Source organism: Tamandua tetradactyla, chromosome 3 (assembly GCF_023851605.1).
Source record: "Tamandua tetradactyla isolate mTamTet1 chromosome 3, mTamTet1.pri, whole genome shotgun sequence".
NCBI classification, from domain to species: Eukaryota; Metazoa; Chordata; class Mammalia; order Pilosa; family Myrmecophagidae; genus Tamandua; species Tamandua tetradactyla.
Genome location: NC_135329.1, coordinates 170,298,576 through 170,322,923, shown reverse-complemented (window position 1 = coordinate 170,322,923; position 24,348 = coordinate 170,298,576). Strand labels below are relative to the sequence as shown.

The 24,348-nt window shown below is 38.1% G+C and overlaps 1 protein-coding gene across 5 annotated transcripts in view; it reads left to right on the top strand.

Moving 5' to 3' along the window:
• The window catches only part of HECW2 (HECT, C2 and WW domain containing E3 ubiquitin protein ligase 2), a 405,018-nt gene that overhangs the window by 274,233 nt on the left and 106,437 nt on the right, over window positions 1-24,348 (top strand). For 4 of the 5 annotated variants that reach the window (XM_077154518.1, XM_077154517.1, XM_077154520.1 and 1 more), the window contains 6 exons: window positions 19-94; window positions 10,106-10,275; window positions 11,817-11,959; window positions 16,341-16,441; window positions 16,887-18,242; window positions 19,282-19,377. In XM_077154518.1, coding sequence (XP_077010633.1) covers window positions 19-94; window positions 10,106-10,275; window positions 11,817-11,959; window positions 16,341-16,441; window positions 16,887-18,242; window positions 19,282-19,377 — 1,942 coding nt within the window. Of the gene's footprint in view, window positions 1-18; window positions 95-10,105; window positions 10,276-11,816; window positions 11,960-14,194; window positions 14,918-16,340; window positions 16,442-16,886; window positions 18,243-19,281; window positions 19,378-24,348 lie in introns of those variants that run through there. The other variant, XM_077154521.1, reaches the window with a different exon arrangement.

The window sequence follows — 24,348 nt, the reverse complement described above, 5'->3', positions numbered from 1 at the left end:
TGTATTTTTCCTCTTCAGATGGGGGCAGAAGGCACAGAAGGAGGTGCTGCAGGAAATCAGCATTCTCGAAAACTCGTTAGCTTTACACTGTCAGGTAAGTATGTCTTTAAACATGGTGTCCAGTTTGGAAAACACATAATTTCAAAGGTGTGGATGGTCACTTCTTTCTACAAATTCTCATATATGATATGCGAGCTAAGTTGTTTTTTTTTTCCTGGTAATACTTCTGAGAAATCAATTACTTCTTACTATAGTGAAGTGAGATGATTATTATAAATTCAGAAAATATTTTTTCTACCAAGTTTTCTGGTGGTACAAAAGACTATATCGTTATGTATAGTTGCCTTTTTAAAAAGTGAACTGTAGTGCAAAAATGCTAATCCCTCTGGAGAGCTTTGATTATTGGGGACAATTTATGCTTACCTCGTTTTGAAAAAGGAAGAACTTGAAAACTGGGTGGGGGGGGTGGGGGGAGAAGGCCAAGGGATACTTCTTTTTCTGTGGAAGAATACATATACAAATTTGAAAGTAGTTTTTTTTGCTTTTGTGGTTAGCAAAATATTCCAATTGCTTATGTGTTTTTTCCATATAACTTAAAGCAGGACTTTATAAAATACCCATTTGTGGGTTGTAAGATCGATTTAGTTAGTTGAAAACAACAATTAAAAAACAGAATAGGAAGTAAAGTTTACCACCAAAGGGAAACATTTTTCCAAAAAACATTAGTTTAAGGAAGAATTAAAGTTGTCAGTGTTTGCAGATAGCATGATACTATATCTTGAAAATCTTGAAAATCTATGGCAAAGCTACTAAAGCTAACATATGAGTACAGTGAAATGGCAGGGTACAAGAGCTACATGCAAAAATCAGTAGTATTTCTATATACTAGTAATGAGCTATCTGAATGGAAATCAAGAAAAAAATCCATTTACAATTGCAACCAAAATAATCAAATATTTAGGAATAAATTTAACCAAGGCCACAGAAGACCTATACACAGAAAACTACAAGAAATTGCTAAAAAAAAAAAAAATCAAAGAAGACCTAAATAAGAGGAAGGACATTCTGTGTTCATGGATTGGAAGGCTAAATATAGGTATCAATTCTACTTGTATTGTTTTATAGATTCAATGCAATACCAGTTAAAATCCCTACAACTTACTTTGCAGATATAAAAAAACCAATAACCAAATTTATTTGGAAGGGCAGAGTTCCCCAAATTGCTAAAAAATATCTTGAGAAAGAGAAACGAGTGGGCAGTCTCGCACTACCTGACTTTAATGCATATTAAAGAGCTACACTGGTCAAAAACAGCATGGTACTGGCATAAAGGTAAATATATTGCCCAATGGAATTGATTTACTCATTTATGGACAGTTGATCTTTGATAAGGTGGTCAAGTCAACCCAACTGAAATAGAGTAGCCTCTTCTATAAATGGTACTTGGAGAATTGTCCATATCCAAAAGAAAGAAAGAGGACCCCTATCTCACTCCTTATAAAAAAATTAATTCAAAATGGATCAAAGACCTAAATGTTAGAGTTAGCATAAAACTTTTAGAAGAAATATAGGGAACTATCTTAAAGACCTTGTGTTAGGAGGTTGCTTCCTAGACTTTATACCCAAAGTGTAAGCAATGAGAGAAGAAATAGATAAATGGGCTCAAAATTTAACACTTTTGTGCATCAAAGTACTTTATCAGAAAAGTAAAAAGGCAGCCTATGTAATGGCACATGATTTTGTAAACCACACTTCAGATAAGGGTTTAATATCAAGAAAATATAAAGAGATCCTGCAACTCAACAACAAAAAGACAAACATCCCAACTTAAAAATGGGCAAAAGACATGGACAGATACTTTTCCAAAGAGAAAATACAAATACCTCAAAAACACATGAAAAGATGCTCAAATACACTGGCTATTAGGGAAATGCAAATCAAAATCACAGTGAGATATCATCTTGTACCTGCTAGAATGGGCATTATATATTAAAAAAGACAACTATAAATGCTGGAGAGAATATGGAGTAATCACACGTATTCACTGTTGGTAGGAATGTAAAATGGTGCAACCACTCTGAAAGGCAGTTTGGTGGTTCCTCAGGAAGCTAAATATAGAATTGCCAGCAGTCCCATTGCTAGGTATATATTCAGAGGAACTGAAGGCAGTGACACAAACGGACATTTGCACACCAGTGTTTAAAGTGGCATTATTCATTATTGGAAACAGCCCAAATGTCCATCAATGGACAAGTGGATAAACTGTGGTATATGCATATAATTGAATATTACACATCTGTAAGACAGAATAAAGTCATGAAGCTTATAAAGATGAACCTTGAGGACCTTGTGTCAAGTGAAATCAGTTAGAAACAAAAGGACAAATGCCGTGTGGTCTCACTGATATGAACTAACATTAATGAGCAAACTTTGAGAGTTAAAGTTGAGAATACAGGTTATTAGAGATAGAAAGAGGGTAGAAATTGGCATTTGATGTTGAAGGAGTATAGAATGGTCAACAGGATTGACTGAAAAGATCCAGAAATGGTTAGCGCAATACTATCTGATAGTAGCACAATATTGTACATACCCTGCAAAAAGCTGAGTGTGAGTATGGTTGAAAGAAGAAGCCTAGGGGCATGTATGATAACAATAGGAAAGAGAAGATAAAGACTAGGACTGTATAATTTAGAAAAACCTAGAGTGGACAGTGATGGTTGTTAAATGTACAAATATATGAATGTTTTTACATGAGGGAGAACAAATAAATGCCAACATTGCAAGGTATTGAAAATGGGATGATATTAGGAAGAAATACAGTCAATGCAAAGTAGGGTCTATAGTTAACAGTAACATTGTAATTTTTCCTTTAAATGTCGCAAAGGAAATATGCCAAAGCTAAATGTCAGTAAGGGGGGAGGGTATAAAGGAGGGGTGTGGGATTCTTGGTTTTGTTTTTGTTGTTTCTTCTTTTTTTGTATTTTATTTCTTAATCTTCTTTTTTTTCCTCTTATTTCTTTGTGGAAAAAATGGAAATATCCTCATATAGATTGTGGTGATGAATACATAACTATGTGATTATAACAGGAACCATTTGATTGTTTACATAGGATAGATTGTATGATGTATGAATAAAGCTTTAAAAAGTAAACAAAGATACAGATACTGAAAAAAATGTGGAGGGAGCGATGTACCTATTCACTGTTGGGAGGGAAGTAGAGTGGTGCCGCCCCTATGGAGGAGCAGTGTCATGGTTCCACAGGAAGCTAGATATAGGGTTGCCATGTGCTCCTGCGACCCCATTGTTAGGTATATACTTGCAAGAGCCGAGAGCAGGAACATGAAGGGACATTTGTACGTGGTGTTTATGGTGGCAGTATTCACATTTTGGAATAGATGGAGGTGGCCTAAAGGGTACATTGACTCACTAATGGAAGGGTGAACAGTGGTAGATCCATACAATGAAATATTGAGCAGTTACAAGAAGGAATAAAGTTGTGAGGCATGCAACTAGGTGAATGAACCTTGAGGACAGTATGTTGCGTGAAATAAGACAGAAATGAAAAGACAATTATAGCACCTCACTAATATGGACTAACTATGATGTGCAAACTCAGACTTGAATTCGAGAGTGTAGGTTTTCAGGGGAATGCTTAGTGTAAAGGTTTCTAAGATGGTAAACAATTACAGCCGTTATGTCTGTTCCAGAGTTTTAATGGTTATTTCTAAAGTCTGAGATGCTGAGCTCTTTGTGAATAACCTGGTCATTCTCTGGAACATCAGTTATCTGTGCAACACCTGAGACTCAGGGCTAGAGCTCTTCAGCTGTGAAAGACAGCATTACCCCATATAGCAACTGTTAAAAAACAACCTGAAAAAGAGATTGGACTTCAGAGATATGAATGAAGCTGATCTGGTTATGACTAAGGTTAAGTCAAACCAAAGCATAAAAGATGATACTGTGTTTTAAACATAAACTTCTATGTAAGACCAAAAGAATAGATGCTTATTTGGTGCAAATTTTTATTTTCTATAGCACACTAATTTAACTTGTATGGTCAGTTTATTTGAACACCATAATTACAGGGAACCTTGTTGGCTTGTACAGGTTAGTGAGATGTTCCAATATATCCCAGAGAAATCTGGGGGAAAAAATAATATTTGCAAAATCCTCCTGAGGGACTGGGGGAAAATGTGGAAATATTAAACTTCCCCACTTGGGGAATTCTTGATTTCTTGCAAGCATTGCGACTACCAATTTAATAGACCAAGCCCTCAATTTTGGAGCTTCCCCTTAATGAACCTTACTCCTGCAAAGGAAAAGCTAAGCATGCTTGAAATAATACATAAGAGATACCCCCAGAGAACCTCTTTTGTTGCTCAGATGTGGCTTCTTACTCTAAGCCAGCTCTCCAGGTAAACTCACCGCCCTCCCTCTTAAGTGTAAATCTCCCTGGCAGTGTGTGACATGACTCCCAGGGATGACCCGGACCTGGCATCATGGGATAAAGAAAGACTTGTTGACCAAAAGGAGGAAGAGAAAGGAAATAAAAGTTACAGTGACTGAGAGATTTCAAATAGTGGACAGGTCATTCTGGGGGTTAGTTTTATGCATTATATAGATATCCCTTTTTAGTTTTTAGTGTATTAGAATAGCTAGAAGAAAATACCTGAAACTGTTGAACTGTAATCCAGTAGCCTTGATCCTTGAAAATGATTGTATAGTTATATAGCTTTTGCAGTATGACTGCGTGATTGTGAAAACCTTGTGCCTAACACTCTCTTTATCCAGTGTATGGACAGATGAGTAAGAAAATAAAGACAAGAAATAAATAGATAATAGGGGGGGATAAGGGGTATGGGATGTTCTGGGTGTTCTTTTTATATATATTTTTATCAAAAAATATCCACACACATACAGTCCAACCATATTATATATACATATTATACAATCAGTGGCTCACACTATTATTATATAGTTGTGTATTCTTAAAACATTGCATAAATCCAGAAAAATAAGAACTCATACATCCCTACTCCTTATCCCTTCCTCTCCTCTCATTGACTCAATGTTTCAGTCTACTCTTTATCTCCCCCTATTATTTATTTGTTTATTTATCCTTACTTTTTTTTTACTCATCTGTCCATACCCTGATAAAAGGGGCATCAGCCACAAGATTTTCACAATCATACAGTCACATTGTAAAAGCTATATAATTATACAGTCTTCTTCAAGAAACATGGCTACTGGAACACAGTTCAAGTTTCAGGTACTTCCCTCCAGCCACTCCAATAAACCATAAGCTGAAAAGGGATTTCCATATAATACTTAAGAATAACCTCCAGGATAACCTCCTGACTCTGTTTGAAATCTCTCAGCCACTGAGACTTTTATTTTGTCCCATTTCTCTCTTCCTCCTTTTTGTCAAGAGGCTTTCTCATACCCATGATGCCAGGTCCAGGCTACCCCTGGGAGTCAGGTCCCATGTTGCCAGAGAGATTTATACCCCTCAGAGTCATGTCCCAGTGAGTTCACCTGCCAAGTTGGGTGAGAAAGAGGCCACATCTGAGCAACAAAAGAGGTTCTCTGGGGGGTGACTCTTAGGCATAATTATCAGTTGGCTTTATCTTCTCCTTTGCAGGAATAAACTTCATAGGGGTGAATTCCAAGATTTAGGGCTCAGCCTATTGAAGTTTGTCACAACTACTTGCGAGAACATCAGGAATTCCCCAGATGGGGAAGTTTAATATTCCCTCCTTTCTCCCCAGTCCCCCAAGGGGACTTTGCAAATATTTTTTCATTCTCTGCCCAAATACTCTGGGATATATAGGGGCATCACACTAACCTGTACAATCCAACAAACTCTCATGCCCCTATTCAAGATTTCATGTAATTATGGTGTTCAAGTAAACTGACCATACAAATTAAATTAGATAATGTGCTACCCAAAGTATAAATTTTGCACCAAATACACGTTTCTCCCCTTGGTCTCATGCAGAGGTTGAAGTTTGAAAATCTTTGCCATTTCATCCTTTACCCAGTATTCTGATTTATCTTATTCCTGTCCAAATAAGATTCATTCATATCTCTAGACAAAGTCTAATTACTTTTTCAGCTTTCTGTATGGGGGGGTGGGATGGGTGGGCATGTACAGTCTGGGAATTACACCTGGGTCTCCCACATGGAAGGCATGCATTCTACCACTGAACCACCCATGCACCTTAACTTTTTCAGCTTTTTTAACAGTTGCTGAATGGGGTAATGCTGACTTCCATAGCTTCAGTGCTCTAACTCTGAGTTTCAGGTATCAGACAAATCAGGGTATTCTTTTTTATTTTTATTTTTGAGTAATGAAAATGTTCAGAAATTGATTGTGGTGATGAATGCACAGCTATATGATGATACTGTGAATCATTGATTGTACACTTTGGATGATTATATAGTATGTGGATATATCTCAGTAAAATTGCATTAAAAACACCAGTTTATATAAATTGAGAATTTTCACAAAGAAACATACATGCCTATGTATGGGTGTACTGTATTGCTACATAAAATGTATTTCACATATACGTCACTGCCAAAAAAATGCTTGAAAGCCACTGGTTTCAAAAAATTAATTGACAGTCATAAAAGTCAGGAATATGCTAAGACAGTCAGTATTTGTAAACCAACAACAGCACTAAAATATACAGAAATTTAAATCCAACAGATGTCTGTCACTCTAAGATGTTTTGTTTTCATTTTTACATAGGTGTAGTGCTTCTAAAATTTGAATTAGATCTACTTTTCTTGACTAAAAAAAAAAATGTCATGAATGAAAATAGACTTTCTCAAGAGTGAGAAGATCTAGTCTTAAAAACAGACGGTTGTACAATGCATACTTATCACATATGAGGAAAGGGTGCACGTTGGTTCATTGCTGGTCTGTGGTCTTCCAGGTATCTGTGTCCATGTATGTTCCTCTTCCCCATATGAAGCTGCTTAATATAAAGCCTTTTTTGCTTCTATTCTCTGATGAAACTCAGAAGTGATAAACTAGTGTCTCGTGGTTCAGATCTGACCAGTAAATATGTGTTGTTTGGAACCTCAGGCGTTTTTGTTTTTTAAATCCAGGTTTATAGAAGGGCCTTTAGAAGTTCCACTGCCTTTAGAACTAAGGGTAGGGATTTGCATCCTGGGTTTTGGACACTCACAGTCCTATGCCCTGTGAATACCAAAATCCCCAATCTTTAGGTGGAGAGAAATCAGAATTTTGGAATTTAGCCATATCGTGAATTTCTTAGTTTAGAATCATTGCACTCTGCTTTCAAGTGATGAAATATCATTCTTACCATGACACTCACATACGGATTTTTTTACTCCAGAAGATGCATTGTTAACCTACCACAGGGAATGACCATATGGAAGTTGAAAATCCTAAGGTATTTTCCTAAAAGGTAGGAAATAGGCTTTGGGCATAGCCACCCATACACAGGGAGGCTGAATGACTAAGATCTGTTTTATTTCTTACTCTGTAGTCAGACATTTTCAGCGAGGGCTAAAAATTACAGGAGATGAAAGCAATTGTATAACGTTAATTCTAAAAAATTGATCTGGTTATTTCATATTGACAGTGGATGATCTTTACCTTAGAGCATTTAAATACTTTAGAATGACTGTCTCCAAATGTTCTACTCTTGATTATCCATAAATAAGTAGGAATACAGTAATTGAACTCTATAACTAAGACAATTGCAGTATTTTGATTAATATCTTAAATTTCCTCTCCAAATAAGACTTCATTTAAACTAGTGTTTTTAATATGTAATACTTTTGTAACTTTGAGTCCTTTTTCCTGTAAAGAGATGTGGATATTTGTGAGCGCTGAAATAAATAAAAGACAAAAGAGAGAAGCAGGGAGAAGAAATGAAGTGAATAAAGGGAACAGAATAATCAAACTACAAATAATTGGTAATTTATTGTTTTTATTGATGAAGATTAATTTGTATCCCATTGTGGAAAAATTAGGTTTCAGGAGCATTTAATAGTAAAACATTTCATCACGGTGGTTTAATCATCTGGTGGAATGCTTTGTGTCCTAAGGAGTGTTTTGCTTGAATGATTTGGCACTATCAGACTTTCTGGTAGGCATTTCTGAACACAATTCTCCTCATTTGCTGCAGAGAAATCCCTTGTTTGACAGTAAAATCAATACTTAAAGAATAACATTCTTCTTTGAATCCTAGATGAGCATAATCAAAAAGGGCAAGGGCATAGATGTATAAATTGCATTTTCCTCTCAAAGCTACTTCCTGCTAACTAAATATTGCTAAATGAAAATATGCAGCATTATTAACTTGACACTGAAATTGTAAACACTGCATTAATAATAACTATATAGTTTACACAGTCCCAGGAACAGCGACTATAAGGTTTATGAGATTACAGCAGCTCCTTTGAAGGGCTTGTTTCATTCTTTAACCAACTTTCCCTTCTCCTGCTGGTGTTTAGATCAAAGATCTTACTATATTTCATGCAGTATTCTTAACATAAGGTCCTCTTGGTTGAACTGGTCATTCTTTGATGGCATATTAAACTGCCCTCTCTGTTGCATATATGCTGCATTGGCCATCCTTGGTCTGTTTTCATTGTACATAGCTAGACCAGGAGTTCTTGTATACCATTTGTGACCCACCCCCAGGGAGTGTTCCCTAGAGAATGTGGGTAGCCCTAGGACCAATTCTGTTCTTCTAAGAAAGACCTTGTGTTTAATAAATGAGCTTTTCCTGGCAGGGTGACCCTGGTCACCTCCTGCAATTTGGTGTCACTCAACAGGGTCTGTTTCCCAGCTGACCTACGTAATCTGAAAGTATTTGAAGAACTCTGGAATTTCTTTTCAAATCAGTGTTCAGGACCTCCCTAGACTGAGTACAACTGCATAAATATACCTGAAAAAATCTGTTCTTCCAAAATCTTTTCAAGATCCCTTAGCTCCCAGGCCTACCTTATTCGAACTGATGTATTTAGAAAGATGTTAGGGACCCAGTAAAGTTAGCTTTATTTCTTGAGATTTGTGCATCCCTTAACCTGGCCATTTTTCATAATTTCCATCTCTTAGTTAAACAGACTTTTGTCAGGGCTCTTTATAGCTCACCCAGTGTGAAAATACAACCAGTCAATCTAAGATGAATTATAGGACATTTATCAAATATTTAAGTTACTTTACCGGCTATCAAAAAAGTAACCTCACAGTTACTTAAAATAGCAGGTAGCATTGCAATTTTAGAAATATTTCTAGTCTCCTTTTATTCCCTAACATTCATCATATTTGTGGAATATATTGGACATTTTAATTGTGATACAATGAATGCATGCTCTGAAGTTTTGAAATTATATTGATGTACTGTTTTTGATTCAGTTTGTTTACTCATCCTCAATTAAACTTAGTATAAATACATTGCATATATATACACACACATATATATGATTCATTTCCCTCTTAGGAAAGAACATATGGGTTTTCTTTTGTTAATAAACTGTTTACTTAAGATCTCTCTCAAAACATTGTCTGAAGTGTTAGCTTGTCAAATGACAGTTGTCCTAACCAAAAAGTGGTGAAGATGCACATGTTGGAATGAAAAAGATTCCCAGGAAACATCAGTTTAGGCATGTGAGATGGTGCTAAAGGTTTGGCTTCATCTTTGTAGCCTGTTAGGAGACCCCTCTGCTGGAATTACTGCCATATCTACTTCGTCCTCACTATCTAAGCATTTGTAGTGGAAGTAACTTTGTTATTGTTTCACAGTATAGCTTCTATTTAGAGCTCCTTCTGTGGTTATTTAAGAACAAATTGTCATTGAGCTTCTTGTTCTAATCAGGATATATGGATCCTTCCCCCTCCTGTTTCTCCTTCTCTCCCTCCCTGCCTTAATTCCCTATTTCTCTCTCCCTCTTCCTCACTCTCTCTTTTGCTTCCTTTTCCCTTTCTTTCATTCATTTTCTTTCTCTCTTCCCTCTCTTTCTTTCACTTCTCTCTCTCTTCACTTTTCCCTTTCTTTCTTTCACTTGTTCTCCCTCTCCTCTCTCTCTCTCTCTTTTTCTTCCTTCTTTCTTTTTTTAAAGATCTTAGGGCAGTTGGGCTAAAGAAAGGGATGTTCTTCAATCCTGACCCTTACCTTAAGATGTCCATCCAGCCAGGGAAGAAGAGCAGTTTCCCCACGTGCGCCCACCATGGGCAGGAGAGAAGATCTACCATCATCAGTAACACCACTAACCCCATTTGGCACCGAGAGGTAAGATGATCCTCAGGGGTCCGCGACTTGACAGCTACCTCATACCTTAAATGTTTGGTAACAACAATATGTTCTAACAATGTGGTAGAAATATATAATTGGAGAAGGAGATTAATTCAAGGGCTATAAAATCAGTTAGAGAAAGGTGTGGCCATTTCAGAGTTACCAGCCTAGCAAGATGTTTCTCCTGAAAGGTTTGTATGGTTATTTAATTGAATGAATACTGTATGTATTTTTATACTTGGTTTATAAAGTCACGTATGATCCCATAATGATAAATAACTCTTAATGGCATACCACTTAATCTAGTACACATAGATTCCTAGAAGAAATTTTCTAGGCATCCTATCTCAGTAGGAGCTCTGGAAGGCATATAGTGGATATGGTAACAGTCATGTTGGTAATAATAACTGTGTATCTGTAAACATTTACAGCGTTCTTGACCATGTCACCAGAATAAGCTTGATAGGCAGATAGAACAGATGAGACTGTCATGTCTCTATTTTGGTGATTAGGAAATTGAAGCTTAAAGTGTTTATGTAACTAGCTGGTCAGAGTCAGATGTGGGACTTAAACTTGACTTTCTCATTCTATGCAAGTGCTTCTCCCACTTGGCAGATGGCCAAACTGTATGACCCTTCTGCAAAGTTTGATTGTTATAGCTACATAAATTGAGTGGGAGGAAAGGGTAAAACTGGCTAACATTAATCACGTCACTATGACGTATGGATACTGTCGTGGAAGGAATGCAGAGGTGTAGGGCAGATTCCTAGTTCCATCATTTAGTAATCCTGCGGTCCTCATTGTTAAAAAGAAAATACTTAGTAAAGGTAAAGTGAAGATAATATATGTGAAAGTCTTTGTACATGGGTAAAGCTCTTTATATATTAGAAAGCTCTTTATATATTAGAGAATTACTGATCGTGGATTATGTTTGTACTGAAAGTCCAGCGTGAATTCATAAAATCCCCTTCAATATCTTAACCTGAAGAAATGGCTCCATGTGCTCTTTGTACTTAAGTAATAATTTCATTGAAACGTTATTTTGTTTTATTGTCTTAAACATTGAGGGAAACCATGGTATTTGGCAGATGCTTACTTTAGTCACTGAGTGAATAAATATTTTAAGCCATGTTTTGCAATTTCAGAATTCTATGAAATTAGAAATTTAAATTGTAGTTAAAGTGATTAGTTCTAAGCCATCTTATAAATATGATATTAACTTTCAAACAGTGAAGACATAAGTGTAGTAAGTGCTGACATTTTATTGTGCCTAATTTAGTATTTGATAGTTCTATATGATTAACGAAGCTTCTGTTGCCATATTGATCCTTAACTATCACTTGTGATCATTGTGAATGTTAACAGTTCTGAGTGAATAAAGGATTGACAATAGCTGCAGATATTTCTAGCAGTGTAGACTCTGTATATCATTAAGATTTAAGAGATAGTGTTTCCTATAATAATAAATTGTATAATATGTAATAGTGGTCTTTCTTTTAAATCAACATATCTGTTTTTTTATTTCTTTTTTTCCCCAGAAATATTCCTTTTTTGCACTTCTTACTGATGTCTTAGAAATTGAAATTAAGGACAAATTTGCCAAGAGCCGTCCCATCATCAAACGTTTTTTGGGGAAACTAACCATACCTGTCCAGAGGCTACTGGAGCGGCAAGCCATTGGGTAATCAGCCCTTCCATGTAGGGGGCTTGCTGATATTGGGGGGTGGTAGTAACTATGCTTTTTCTTATTGATTAAAAAAGGTAACGTGATTCTTTTAAAACTTTAAAGTATGCTGGATAAAAAGTAGTTTGTTTAATTAGGTACCTTTTTTCTTTTTGTATCTTTAGCTTTTCCGAGATGTGTTTACCACTGGCATACCATTGTCAAATCTCATAGTGTTAAGACTGTTTTTGAGTATGTTGAAATCTTGCTAGAAAACCTTTTCCCTAAAGCGAGATTCAAGTGTAAGGTTGACACCTACCTAATCCTGATGAATCCCATCCGGAGAACTTATTATTATGGAATGACAGAACAGTGTTGTTTTAGGGCTATTTAAAACAAGAGCTAGACCTGAGGAGCTGTTCTCGTAGGGCTCCTAGACTTGTGCATTCATTCAGGCAACTGAACTTTATTCACTGAAAGAATTTTAAAATGTGATTTGATGTCTGTTTTCTTTCTGTGAACTTTTTGTAAGTTGTGAATAAAGTAGCTCAGAAATCATCATATGCCACCATCCCTTCTTCTACATATTGCATGTATTTTTACATGATAAATATGGGTGGACTCAGTAATAATATTGTTCTGATGTAGTATCAAGGGGGCGTCTTCTTTTGTATCTTTTTCGGTGTAGAGAAACATTATGAACATATGATAGAAGCAGCAGCAGCAAAAGTAATAGTTATTATAATCACCTAAGGTGCTGGAAGCTTATACCAAGGTTTAAGTATATAATAACTCATTAGCTCATGTAATCTTGTCAACAACTCTGGGAAAGAGATTCTGTAATTAAACCCATTTCAGAGATGAGAAATCTGAGCGTAGCGAGTACATGATGGAGCTGAGATTTGAGTTCACATCGGTCTATTCTAGAATCATGGCTTCTCTACAGCACTTTAAGAATCCATAGTAATGTAACATCAGTCTGGCTAGCTGAGGAAGATCATTCATATTTGCTTTGCAATTAATTAACTGCTTAATTTTTGTAAGTCACAATTTTTCTTCATCAGAAAAATGAAGCTTTTGAACCAGATGAGCTCTAAACCCCCTTCAAAATCGGAAACCCAGAGATTCTAATGGTTACTATTCTCCAGTTCTAGTAGAGGCAGTGAATTTTGTGGTTGAACCAGCCTACATGAAGTAGAAATTTAATACTGAAATTTTTCTAGCAATTTTGCTTATCTGATAAAAGCTGGAAAATCACAGTTATTTTTAAGGATAATAATTATGCCTTCTAGAAGAGATAATATACTTTGGGGAGTTTTTAAAATTAGTTTTAGGAATTATAAAAAGTGAAAGATTATAGAGAGTGAACATTAACTATAGAAAATATAGCCTTCTAATTTACATAATTATAAACATAATTTACATAATATACATGACACATGGTACAAGAGTCAATTTATATATGTCAGTAAGAATTACCATCAGGGCCAGAAAAAAATTGTCAGTGTTTGAAACTGTTATTTACTTGCTGGGTTTTTGTTTAGTCTTTTAAAAAACTAGACACTTAGAGAATTGCCAATCATGGATTCCATTTGTACTGAAAGAAAGTCCGGCATGAATTCATAAAACATCAGAATCATGAAATATTTCTCTTTAAGTAGGTTAAAAGTATTGTCTGGTAGAGCTACTTAGAAGTCAGCTTTATTAAGTAAGAACGCTAGGTATTAGTGTGTCAACTATTAGCATGAATATAAATTTCTGATCTGTAGTTATTCTTTTTCATCGAGTAATTGACATACCTTGAAAAATCCTGGATTTTCATTATTTATTTAGTAGATTGCAACTCTCTGAATTAGTTGAAGTTTTATAAAACAAGCTGGTACTCCTTATTAATAACCTATTTTGAGAATAGTTGCTCCAGGGTCACATTTTTTCAGACAGCGGCCTGCTTTCTTTCCAAAAAGCTCATCACTTTCCCATACCTCATCAACTCCTCTGATTATATTAGTAAAGAGTCAGGTATTAAAAGCTCCATGGCATTTATTCCTCAAAATTATATATCATAGTGAGGGGCAGGATAGGAGACAGGACAAGTTGAATGGAATGTCTTGTCATTTTGATTAATGAACAGCATTAATAGCTGTTAAATTCTTTTTTTTCAATTAAAGAGTCTCACTTGTTAATTAATTTATTATATATATATAATATATATAATAATATATATATATATATATATTGAGTGCCTACTAAATGCCAGGTGCTGTGTTGGGTGTTGGAGATGTGATAATGAGCAAAACAGATGGATGCCATCCTTTACTTACAATTACTACTAAATATTTATTTCCTACTTAAAGCCATCACTTCTTATAAACCTTCATCAATAGCATCAATACCTTGCTTATATTAGCCAAGGAAGCGAGGGGCCCAATTTATTTTTGACAAAGAAACGATGATTTCATCCCAACAGAACTGAATGTCAAGAGAGATGAATAGGGAGCAATATTGCTGAGAGCAGGTCCGTGCAGTTTGCTGTTTGGTTTATGCTTTAATGGACAAATACTGGGCCTGTTTGTGTGTTAGACACTGTCTTAAGGGCTGGATGTATAGTGGTGAAGAGAACAAAAAGACACCCTTGCCATGGTATAGATTATAGCCATAATATATCTGAATAGTCTAAGGTAAAAGCATTTAACTTACCCATAGTGTTTAATAGCTACAAATGCCCATGTATTCCTTTATGAAATGATTTTTTTAAATGTCAGTTTAGTAGGAAAAGCATTCTGATAGCAGTCACATTAAGGTGAGCCATGGAGAGATGCATGCAATTAAAATACATTCTGCTGAAAGCAGCCCAGAATCATTGAGAACCTACGTAAGAAGAAATCATGGTACGGTGACTGCAGAACACAGGCTTCCACATCAGATGCATCTGTGTCCTAATCCTGGTCACTGCATAGCTGTCTGGCCTTGGGCAAGGTACTACTTTTCCACCCACTCCTGTAAAATACTGGCCACCACCTATCTTACAGGGTTGCCCTGAGGATTACATGAGATGATGCATGTAAAGCAGAGTATACTTACCATACAGTAAGTAGTCAGTTTAGAAGGGGAAAAAAAACATTTAAAAAGTGTCAATCAGAAAAACATCATCACAATGTTATCTCTAGGGAAGAAAAAGGAAAAGAAACTAATCTTGTTAAGAAATCCTTGTGAAGTCAAAGAAATTTGTAAGACCTGAACTGGAATTTTGCATTAGTATATCTTCCTTAAAACTGGTAAAATTATTTAGAATTGTACTGAGGAGGTAGAAAAGAATGAAAAAAAAAAAAAAAACCCATGCAGATTAATAATAAATTGCTGGCTAGAGTAGCTGTACAGTGGTATAAATATTAGAGGCACCTTGGTTTCCTTCCTAATTGGCCATTAGAGGGCAGTATGAGAGCAGAGATGGTGTGATTTGGTAATAACCCTGTGATTCGTTCCCTTAATTAAGAATATGCCATTTGATTCAGGACGAAAGTTGCTTGCATGTAAAAGGAAAATTATATTATTGCCTTCAGCTTTGGTAAATTAACACAGAATTCAAGTAGATCAACACATCCATCCTTTTGGGGACTGGCAGCCCACATCGGGCAGTTGTGGTCCCCTCCAGCACATGTGCACGTTTGAAGACAGGACCCTGCCACAGTGGTGCATCCAGTGTGTCTTGCCATGTGAGAGCATTGTTCACAAGCCACTCAGAGGATCAGTGGTGGGCCAGCCTCACCGACAGTGAGGGCCGACAGGTGATGAGGGGGAGCCAGGTGACCTACTGGGTGCACAGCCGGGCTAGTGGCAGGGCACAATGCATTGCTGGGCCACGACCCCGCACTCCCAGCTCACTGTTCCTCACAGTGTATAGCACAGGGCCCTCCTGCCTTTGTATACTAGGACTTAGCAAAAAGGGATCCTTTTGGAACCCAGTTATTTCTGTGTTAAATGCTATGCCACAACACCCTTTCCGCTTTTACGCCTGAAAAAAGACAAAACAAAACAAACAGAACACTTAAATCTTCAGGCCTTTCACAGCTCCTTGTGTGACCAGTGGCAGAGGGAAATCAGTGGCCTTAAACATTTTATAATAATACTGTACCAATGCATTTTTTTTCTACTTTTACTAATAACTTCCTTTACCAGCAACAAGATTCCCTTTTCCCTCTGGGTTTGTAAGGGTTTGTTTGTGTGAATGAATTAATAACATTCCACCGGACTGTAACTCACCTTGAGCTTTTTATTTTCTTTACCTATTTGTCTGAAAATTTGAAGAGAAATGTGCTGGATTTGGGGGATGGCCTTTGGGAAGAAAATGAAGATTGGACCAGTGTAGTAAGGATGAAAGAGCCATTTTCTCCTTTTGCAGTGATCAGATGCTCAGCTATAACCTTGGCAGAAGGCTCCCAGCTGACCATGTAAGCGGGTACCTTCAGTTTAAAGTGGAGGTTACATCTTCTGTTCATGAAGGTGAGCTGTCTGTGTAAATACCTGGCTGTCGGAAAAACATGGTATCTTACTTTTTGTCAGTTTGCACTTGAATAGAGTTGAATTTGTGGCCTGTTCTGAGAATGCAATGATTTATTCTGCCAAATGATTTCCTGTGAAGTTTTTAAAGCAAATATGAAACCTATTTATCAAAAATCACTTAGCCTACGTTTTGAAACTGGGCCTCAGAATTTCTAGCAGTAGCTAACACATGTACCTCTTATGCCAAAGTGATTAGAGATTACTTCTTTAGTTCTAGTGGATAGTGGATCTTAGTAAGTTCGTAATAATGTAGCGAGGCCTCGATGGGATGACTGGATTTTTAAAAACTGATTGGTGGCAAAGGAATAGTTTATTATTTTTCTGTTCTTTTATTCTTTATTTATTCTTACTGTTTCATTTGTATACATGCCATTTTCGTTTTCAGATGCTTCTCCGGAAGCTGTTGGCACAATCCTTGGAGTCCACACAGTGAATGGAGACCTAGGAAGCCCTTCTGATGACGAAGACATGGCAGGGGGCCATCATGACAGCCCAATGTGTTCTAATGGACCAGTTTCTGAGGACAGTGTTGCTGATGGGACCCCCAAGCATTCTTTCAGGACTAGCTCTACTCTGGAAATAGACACAGAGGAATTAATCTCTACTTCTTCCAGGAGCTCACCTCCCAGAGGACGTCAGGATTCACTCAATGATTATTTAGATGCTATTGAACACAATGGCCCATCCAGGCCGGAAGCAGCTACCTGCTCTGAGAGGCCCATGGGAGCCTCTCCAAAACTAAGAAGTAGTTTTCCCACCGACACAAGACTCAGTGCAATGCTTCACATTGACTCAGATGAAGAAGATCATGAGTTTCAGCAAGACCTGGGTTATCCATCTTCCTTGGAGGAAGAAGGAGGATTAATAATGTTTAGCAGGGCATCAAGGACTGATGATGGGAGCTTGGCATCTCAAATGAAGCCAGAAGACAACCCAGCTGAGAATGAAGAAGCTTCCACAAATGAAGCCACTTCCTTTAAGGATAAGCCAGAAAATCTTCCAGAGCTTGCAGTTATCTCCTTACCCTCAGGCCCTGTCCCAGATGAAAGTGAAAATGGCCCCAACTCTCAGCCAAGTGGTGACCAGGGCAGCAATGAATTGTGTGGCTCTCAAGAGGTGGATCAGCCCACAAGTGGGGCCGACACAGGGACATCCGACACATCAGGAGGAAGCCGAAGAGCCATCAGTGAAACCGAGTCCTTGGATCAGGGGTCTGAACCTTCCCAGGTATCCTCTGAAACAGAACCCAGCGATGCTGCAAGGACAGAAAGTGTGAGCGAGGCCAGTACCAGGCCTGAGGGAGAAAGTGATCTGGAAGGTGCCGATAGCTCTTGCAATGAGAGCGTTACCACGCAGCTGTCCTCAGTAGAGACACGGTGCTCATCTCTTGAGAGTGCTCGGTTCCCTGAAACCCCAGCCTTTTCTTCTCAGGAGGAGGAAGATGGAGCCTGTGCAGCAGAGCCCCCCAGCAGTGGTCCTGCCGAAGGGTCCCAGGATTCCATATGCACTCCCAGTCCTTTACCTGTGGTGCAGGTGCTCGGTGGGGAAGAGGAAGGGCTGGAGGCAGAATCGGCCACATTGCCTGACCAAGAGGAGCTGGGGGAGGTCTGGCAGCGGAGGGGGAGCCTGGAAGGAGCTGCTGCTGCTCCTGCTGAGAACCAGCCCCAAGAAGAGGGTGATGCTGGGGATCCTCACGGTGCTTGTGAAGGGGCCACTGCCCAGGAGGAGGGTGCTACTGGAGGTAGGGTGTGAAAGATAGTGTGGCTCTTGGCTCAGGCATAGCTGCTCCCACAGAAGTCTACTGATTTTATTCATCAATGTCGACTATACTAGAGAAGGCATATATCTGAATTACTTTGGGGTTCAACAGTTAACAAAAGGAGGAGTAAGAAGGGGAGGTGGACAAGATTGAAAACAGGGCTGGAAAACAGGGGAAACGGGTGAAAAATGTGTGGACACCTAAAGCCTTTTCTCTAGATCAGCGCCCTCTCTCAGCTCATGAGAGCTGAGATGTCTGAGTGACTTAATCAATGGCATAGCTAGGAAGAAGGCAACCGCAACTTGTATCAGATAGGCCTGACTCCAAATTTGTCGCTTTCTTATGTGGATCTTCTGTTGGTAAAATAAGAGGTATCTGTAGCCTGTCAAGTAGCAGTCTTTAACCTTAAATAATGAATCTCTAGTGGGATCTGTGCTTGTGGATCCAAAATGAAAGCAGGCTGCCAGCTTCAGCATTAATCTGCAGAGGTGTTCAAGAACACTTTAAGTCACTCTTCTTTGTATAAACCTTCAAAACAAAAGGTAAATATGTACTTTGCATAAGTGTCATAGTTTTGCCCCTGTAGCATAAGAAATGTTAATTAAATTAGGTGGTGCATTCTGACACTTGAAGAATAAGCTGTTTTAGTATCTGAGGATGCAAATTTACATGTCAAATTTGTGTTTTGTCTCAGTGAATGTGGCTTGGTAGAATGAGTCCTTTAAAGTGTTTTATTATAGATGCATTAAAAAGTCAAAGATCAATTTCATGTGCCTAAATAACATAGGCTCAGATATAGGAATGATTTCTTTATTCTGTAATGTATCTTTCTACCTAGATTATCCTTTTGGAGGCCCTCTTCTGACCAAGCGACTAACCTCTTCTTTTCTTTTGTTCCTGGGCCCTCCTGTTTGAGACGAAAGAGAGACTAGCCCCAGGATATATGCTACATGTATTTTATAGCCCGCTTTGGAACTGAAGGGAGAAACAAAACCCAGATAACTTTTCCCTTTAATCCTAGGTTCTCAAGCCAACGGCCATCAGCCACTGCGATCGCTACCTTCAGTGCGCCAGGATGTTAGCCGGTACCAGAGGGTGGACGAGGCTCTCCCACCAAGTGAGGACCTGCTAACTAAGGGCTCCCCTTGATCATGGTGGGAGGCAAGGGTGACAGGCAGATGCATGATGTAAAAGGTGGATGCATGGGTGTCCCTGCAAGGCAGGTATCTGACCTCGAGGGTGTAGCCTGGAAAGTGCTCACCTATCTGGAGCTGCTCCTTTGCATGAAAGGTAGCTGGGGAAGAAGAAAACATTATAATGTCCATGGGGTAAGTATGATGATCATAGAAGGAAATCCTGGTCTTTTAGGCAGTTAAGTAGATAATAGACTTTTAAAAAGAATCATGCCTAACCACAGTATAACTTTTCAGTTTGAACACAAATTGGCACAATCTTTTAGAAAAGCTTCACTCTATGGAATATGCTACTTGTCATCCACCTAGATCCTTTGAAATTATTAAAAACAGGGTTTTGATTTTTTTTCTTGGATATGCAGAGAAGTATTAATAATTTCACTCATTTGGAGCATGGCAGGTATCTGGAAATTTGAAAGATTTCATTTCTTTCGCTTTCGAGAAACGCTTATCACTGAAAGGAGAAATGGTTGAGGAATAGAGATGCTGAAAACTCGTTATGCAACCTGTATTCAGAGGTGTGAGCTGTACAATGGCCAACCACAATCTGGACACATCCTAAAACTCTAAGTTTCTAGAAGCATTTAAAACAATGTTTGTTTGTGAAATCAGAGCATTTTGATGAACGATTATAAAGGGAATTTTTAAAGTTCCACTAGACAGCTTGTTACTCGGTCAACAGTGCTTTTAAGAAAACCTTAGAGGATATGCCCATCCATCTCATCACTTTCCCTTCTTATTCACTCTCTCTACTCACCCATCTTATGTATGATCATGGCAAGAGGCTGATGGGCTTGGCCCTCTGTGCTTTTTTAAATGATGAGACATAAAGAGGGGGTTTGCTTTTTAAAGGCTGTTAGTTCTGTTGAGTGCTGACCAAAAAGAAGGCTGAATGGCACAGGTGGAGTTTGTCAAACATTGGCTTGATCCTTTTGAAATTCTGTAGTGTGCAGACGCTTTGCTTGTTCATATATTTGGAGAACTGAGGGCTTTTACTCATGAGAAATGTGTATTTTAATGTGTTTTTAAAAGAAGACAGATTTATCATTGTGTCATCTTAAGCAAATGAGACAAAACACTTCCTTATTGTTTTTTTACCTTTAGAGAAGAGATTAGAGGCAAAAAAAAAAAAAAGAAAAACATTCCCGGGGATTTTTAAGCTGTAATTGGAGCAAAGTGAATTTGGCCCACCAGGAGCGAGTTCCAGGAGAATTTTGTCTCTATGTGTATGTGGGATAATACTAAGTAATTAGAGTTTCAGAGCTCTGGACCAGAAGCATAAACATTACATGAGTGCGTTGATAAATGGCAGCTTCCTAGCCACATCCAATTATTTTGTTTTTGTGGGACCATAATTTTGGTCCTAGATTGTATTTAATAAAGATGTCTTAGGTATTTGCCTGCTTATATATTTGATAATTCAATACTTTTGTTTAAGCACTGATATTTGCATTACACAGCTAGAATGCATTTTAGGAAGTTTTTTTGTGTTTTGTTTTTTAGCAAACAATTGGCAGTTCATTTTAATAAGTTGATGTATCTAAAAGTAAAAGAGGAATTTAGTGGTATATCCAATTTAATGAGTGACTGATGAATAGGAAAAAAAAATCTTAAAAGGTATGGGTTCCCTCTTATGGAGTGATTTTCAGTGGTGTTGAGAGGGCGCTGGCCCCATAGGGGACATTTGGAATATAGGAGGCAGGTGTCTTTTATTATAACAGTATTTTGAAGAGAATTACTGCTGGAGTTTGGTAGGTAGGTGCAATGGTAGAATAGTCTGATAAAACAAAGAATTGACCAGCCAAACATTCTAAATGTGTCTCTTTACTAAGTTATTTAAATCATAATAAGTAACATTTTTTATAAACATAGCCAGAATTTTTATTTTTTAAAACTCGAAAGTGAGTTTTCTGGAAAAACAAGGTCAAATACATAGATGTTTATGTTGTAGGACCAAGCAACTTACAAATTTGGGGATTTATATTAGCACGCATAGGTTACTTATTACAGTCTGAGCATATCTGATTGCTATTCAACTCTGTCCCCTCTGTCCCCGCACTGCTTTGTCCCCCACCCTGTCCCCACCTGTGTCTCATCCTTTAGACAGTCTGTTTAATCACTTGACCGCCCTGGCTAGTTATCTCTACCCCATCCGGTTCTCTGCCTTCCTTTCCTAACTGGGCTACTCCACTACCACCTCTGGCCATGTCTCTGACTTACAGCCCTGGCATTCTACGTTCCAAGGTGCCTTTTGCCTTCTGCCTTCACACACTGCTATTTCAACAGGCTCAGGTAAGGGATGTCTGGCTGTAGGCTGTTCCATTTCTTAAATTACCTGAATTATTTTAAGGCTAACAGTCGCATTTTTTAACATTATTCATTATAATACCTCAAACTTGCATAGTGCTTTACAGTTTACAAAGAACTTTAATATGCTTTCCTTTATTTTTATTTTTACTTCTTGTAACAGTTTTTTGAGGGAGGTCCAACAGGGTATAATATCTGTAGTTTATATACAGATGGCTAGAAATCAGCTAATCTGATTTCCTTGATTTTGTGGATGAAGAAACTGAAGTCCAGAGAAATCAAGTAACTTGATTGAGATCCCATACTAGTAAAAGTTGAGACACACATTCCTTCTCTTCGTTCAGGTATTAGTCTTAACTGATCTGAGAGTAGAAGGGAAGGGACTGTGGTAGATATACGAATGTAAATTCTGAACACATAGTTAGCAGTAAAAAGGTGGCCTCTAAAATGACAGGCTATGTATAGCACAAGCCACACCTTGAGTCGCATCGTTTGGGGTTTCACTGGACATTTGTTATATTATGATGCTTTGAGGTCAGTCCCAGGAAGGCTTAAAAAGTGCCCATCTTGCTCGTTCTGGGATACATCTCATGGCAGGATCCTCTCCCTTGAGAAGAGAAGAGAAGCAGCTGCAGTGACTATGAGCCACCCTCAGGTGATCCAGAGAGTTTGGCTCCCTTAAATCATTTGTGTCCCTCAGTTGCGCCCCCTCTGCCCAGTGGCGGGCTGCAGCCCACACCTGCAGGAAAGCTCCTGAAACTTTGTACTTGTGGCACTTTGATGAAACCCATTCTGAATTCCTCTATTGCTTTTTTCTTGTTTATATCGTTGTCATTTTTACTTTCCCTTAATTTCACCTATAAAATATTTGCATGCTGATATGTAGTGAGAAACTGTGTCCAGCCAAGTTATCCTTCTCTCTGAACATTTAAAACCTCAGTTAAGGGGATTCAGTTGTGACCTTGGCTCTTAAGCTTCGATCCCGCAGCTGATTACATGGGAGTCCACATGCCGGTGTAATAACTTAGTTTTTGAACATCTGTTTGATCTCTTTTGATGAAAAGCACAGTTTCCTTTGTTTTTCTTTGCTTCTTCTTCCTATCTCAAGATGGGGGAACACATCTTGGACTGAGTACTGAGGCTGCACAGCCGTGGTGATAATCCACAAATTGGTTCTCAATGTTTTACTCTTGGCTTTAGGGCAGGGACAGTGTGTCATGACCTCGTGAGCCATGATAACTCCCACCACCGGTGGAGGGATGTCTTAATAATGCCTGGAAAATAGGAAAGCTCCAGCCCTTGGAGGCAGCACAGGCTGAGAGCCTCCCAGCCTAGTGGTGTGGACTTGGCTATGCATTGACTCTCTTAAGAACGTGCTGTATCTTATTCTCAGGTGACTGATGGCCATGGGGGGTGGAGGCTGTTCTGGACTGAAGCCCACTAGAACATCATCAGCATGACAAATGTTGGCCTTCTCACATGGAGATAAATGGAAAAAGAATGGCTAGCACAGCCTGTTTTCAAAACCTGTTTTATTTATAAGCATTCTGATTTAATTTGAATGGCTTTGCTTTTCTCTTACCAGCCCCAGTATAATTGCAACTTATCCTATTACTGCACTGGAGTAAATGTGGAATTGTGGTATACGTATTTTTGCCTCTAAAATGCAGTTTTTCTAGGAAAAGGAATAGATTCAGGAAAAACCATCTGGATTAGTAGACTCTGATAGGATCCCAGGGTTATTGCTGTATTGTAAGGACTAGTGTTTATCTTGTGTTGTAGATTCCAGTGGGTAGGTCTGGAAAAGTAGAGGGGGACATTTGTCATTTTTTGTGTTTACACACTTTCTTAATGAAAGCATTTTTAAAATGAAGGCCTAAAAGCAGGCAGTGAATTGGCAAATAATATTTAATCATAATGTACAGTTTCTACTATGTGTAAGTTTAGGGGCTCTCATTCTCTAATGCTTAAAGTCTAGTTCTGAGAAACCAATTATACTTTTTATCCGAAAGAGCTACTTGCTAATAAATTAAAGATTAAGATACAAACTATGCTGCTAGTTAGGATTTTTAACTTTTATTCAAGTATTATGTGCATGTGGAAAAGAGCATGTGCAGCCTGTTGAACACACCTGTGGCCAGCACATGTCACTTCACGAGCAACCTAGAAGTTTCCTGTGGGCCCCCTTCCAAGTACTAACTTCCCACTCCTGAAGGGGGAAGGTGACCTACTGTCCTCACTCCCAAAATCAGAGTTTAGTTTAACTTAAGTTTGCGCTTCATCCACAAATGAAATCATACCTCCCTGAGTGTTAAAATAAGAAAAAACAACCCACTGCTGCATATCACCAAACATTTATTTCCTTAAAAGTACCTTTAGCTCATTATAATTTCATCTTCTCATTGTTTTGGTAAAGTACTGTTTTAGTTTTCTTGGCTACTCAAGCAAATATCCTGCAGCGGGTTGATTTAGTTCATGGTTTTGAGGATAAAAGAAAGTCCAAATCAAAGTGTCATTAAAGCTGCGCTTTCTTCCTGAAGACGAATGTTCTGGGGATGGCTGTGGGTGATGCTTGGTTCTTGGTTCCT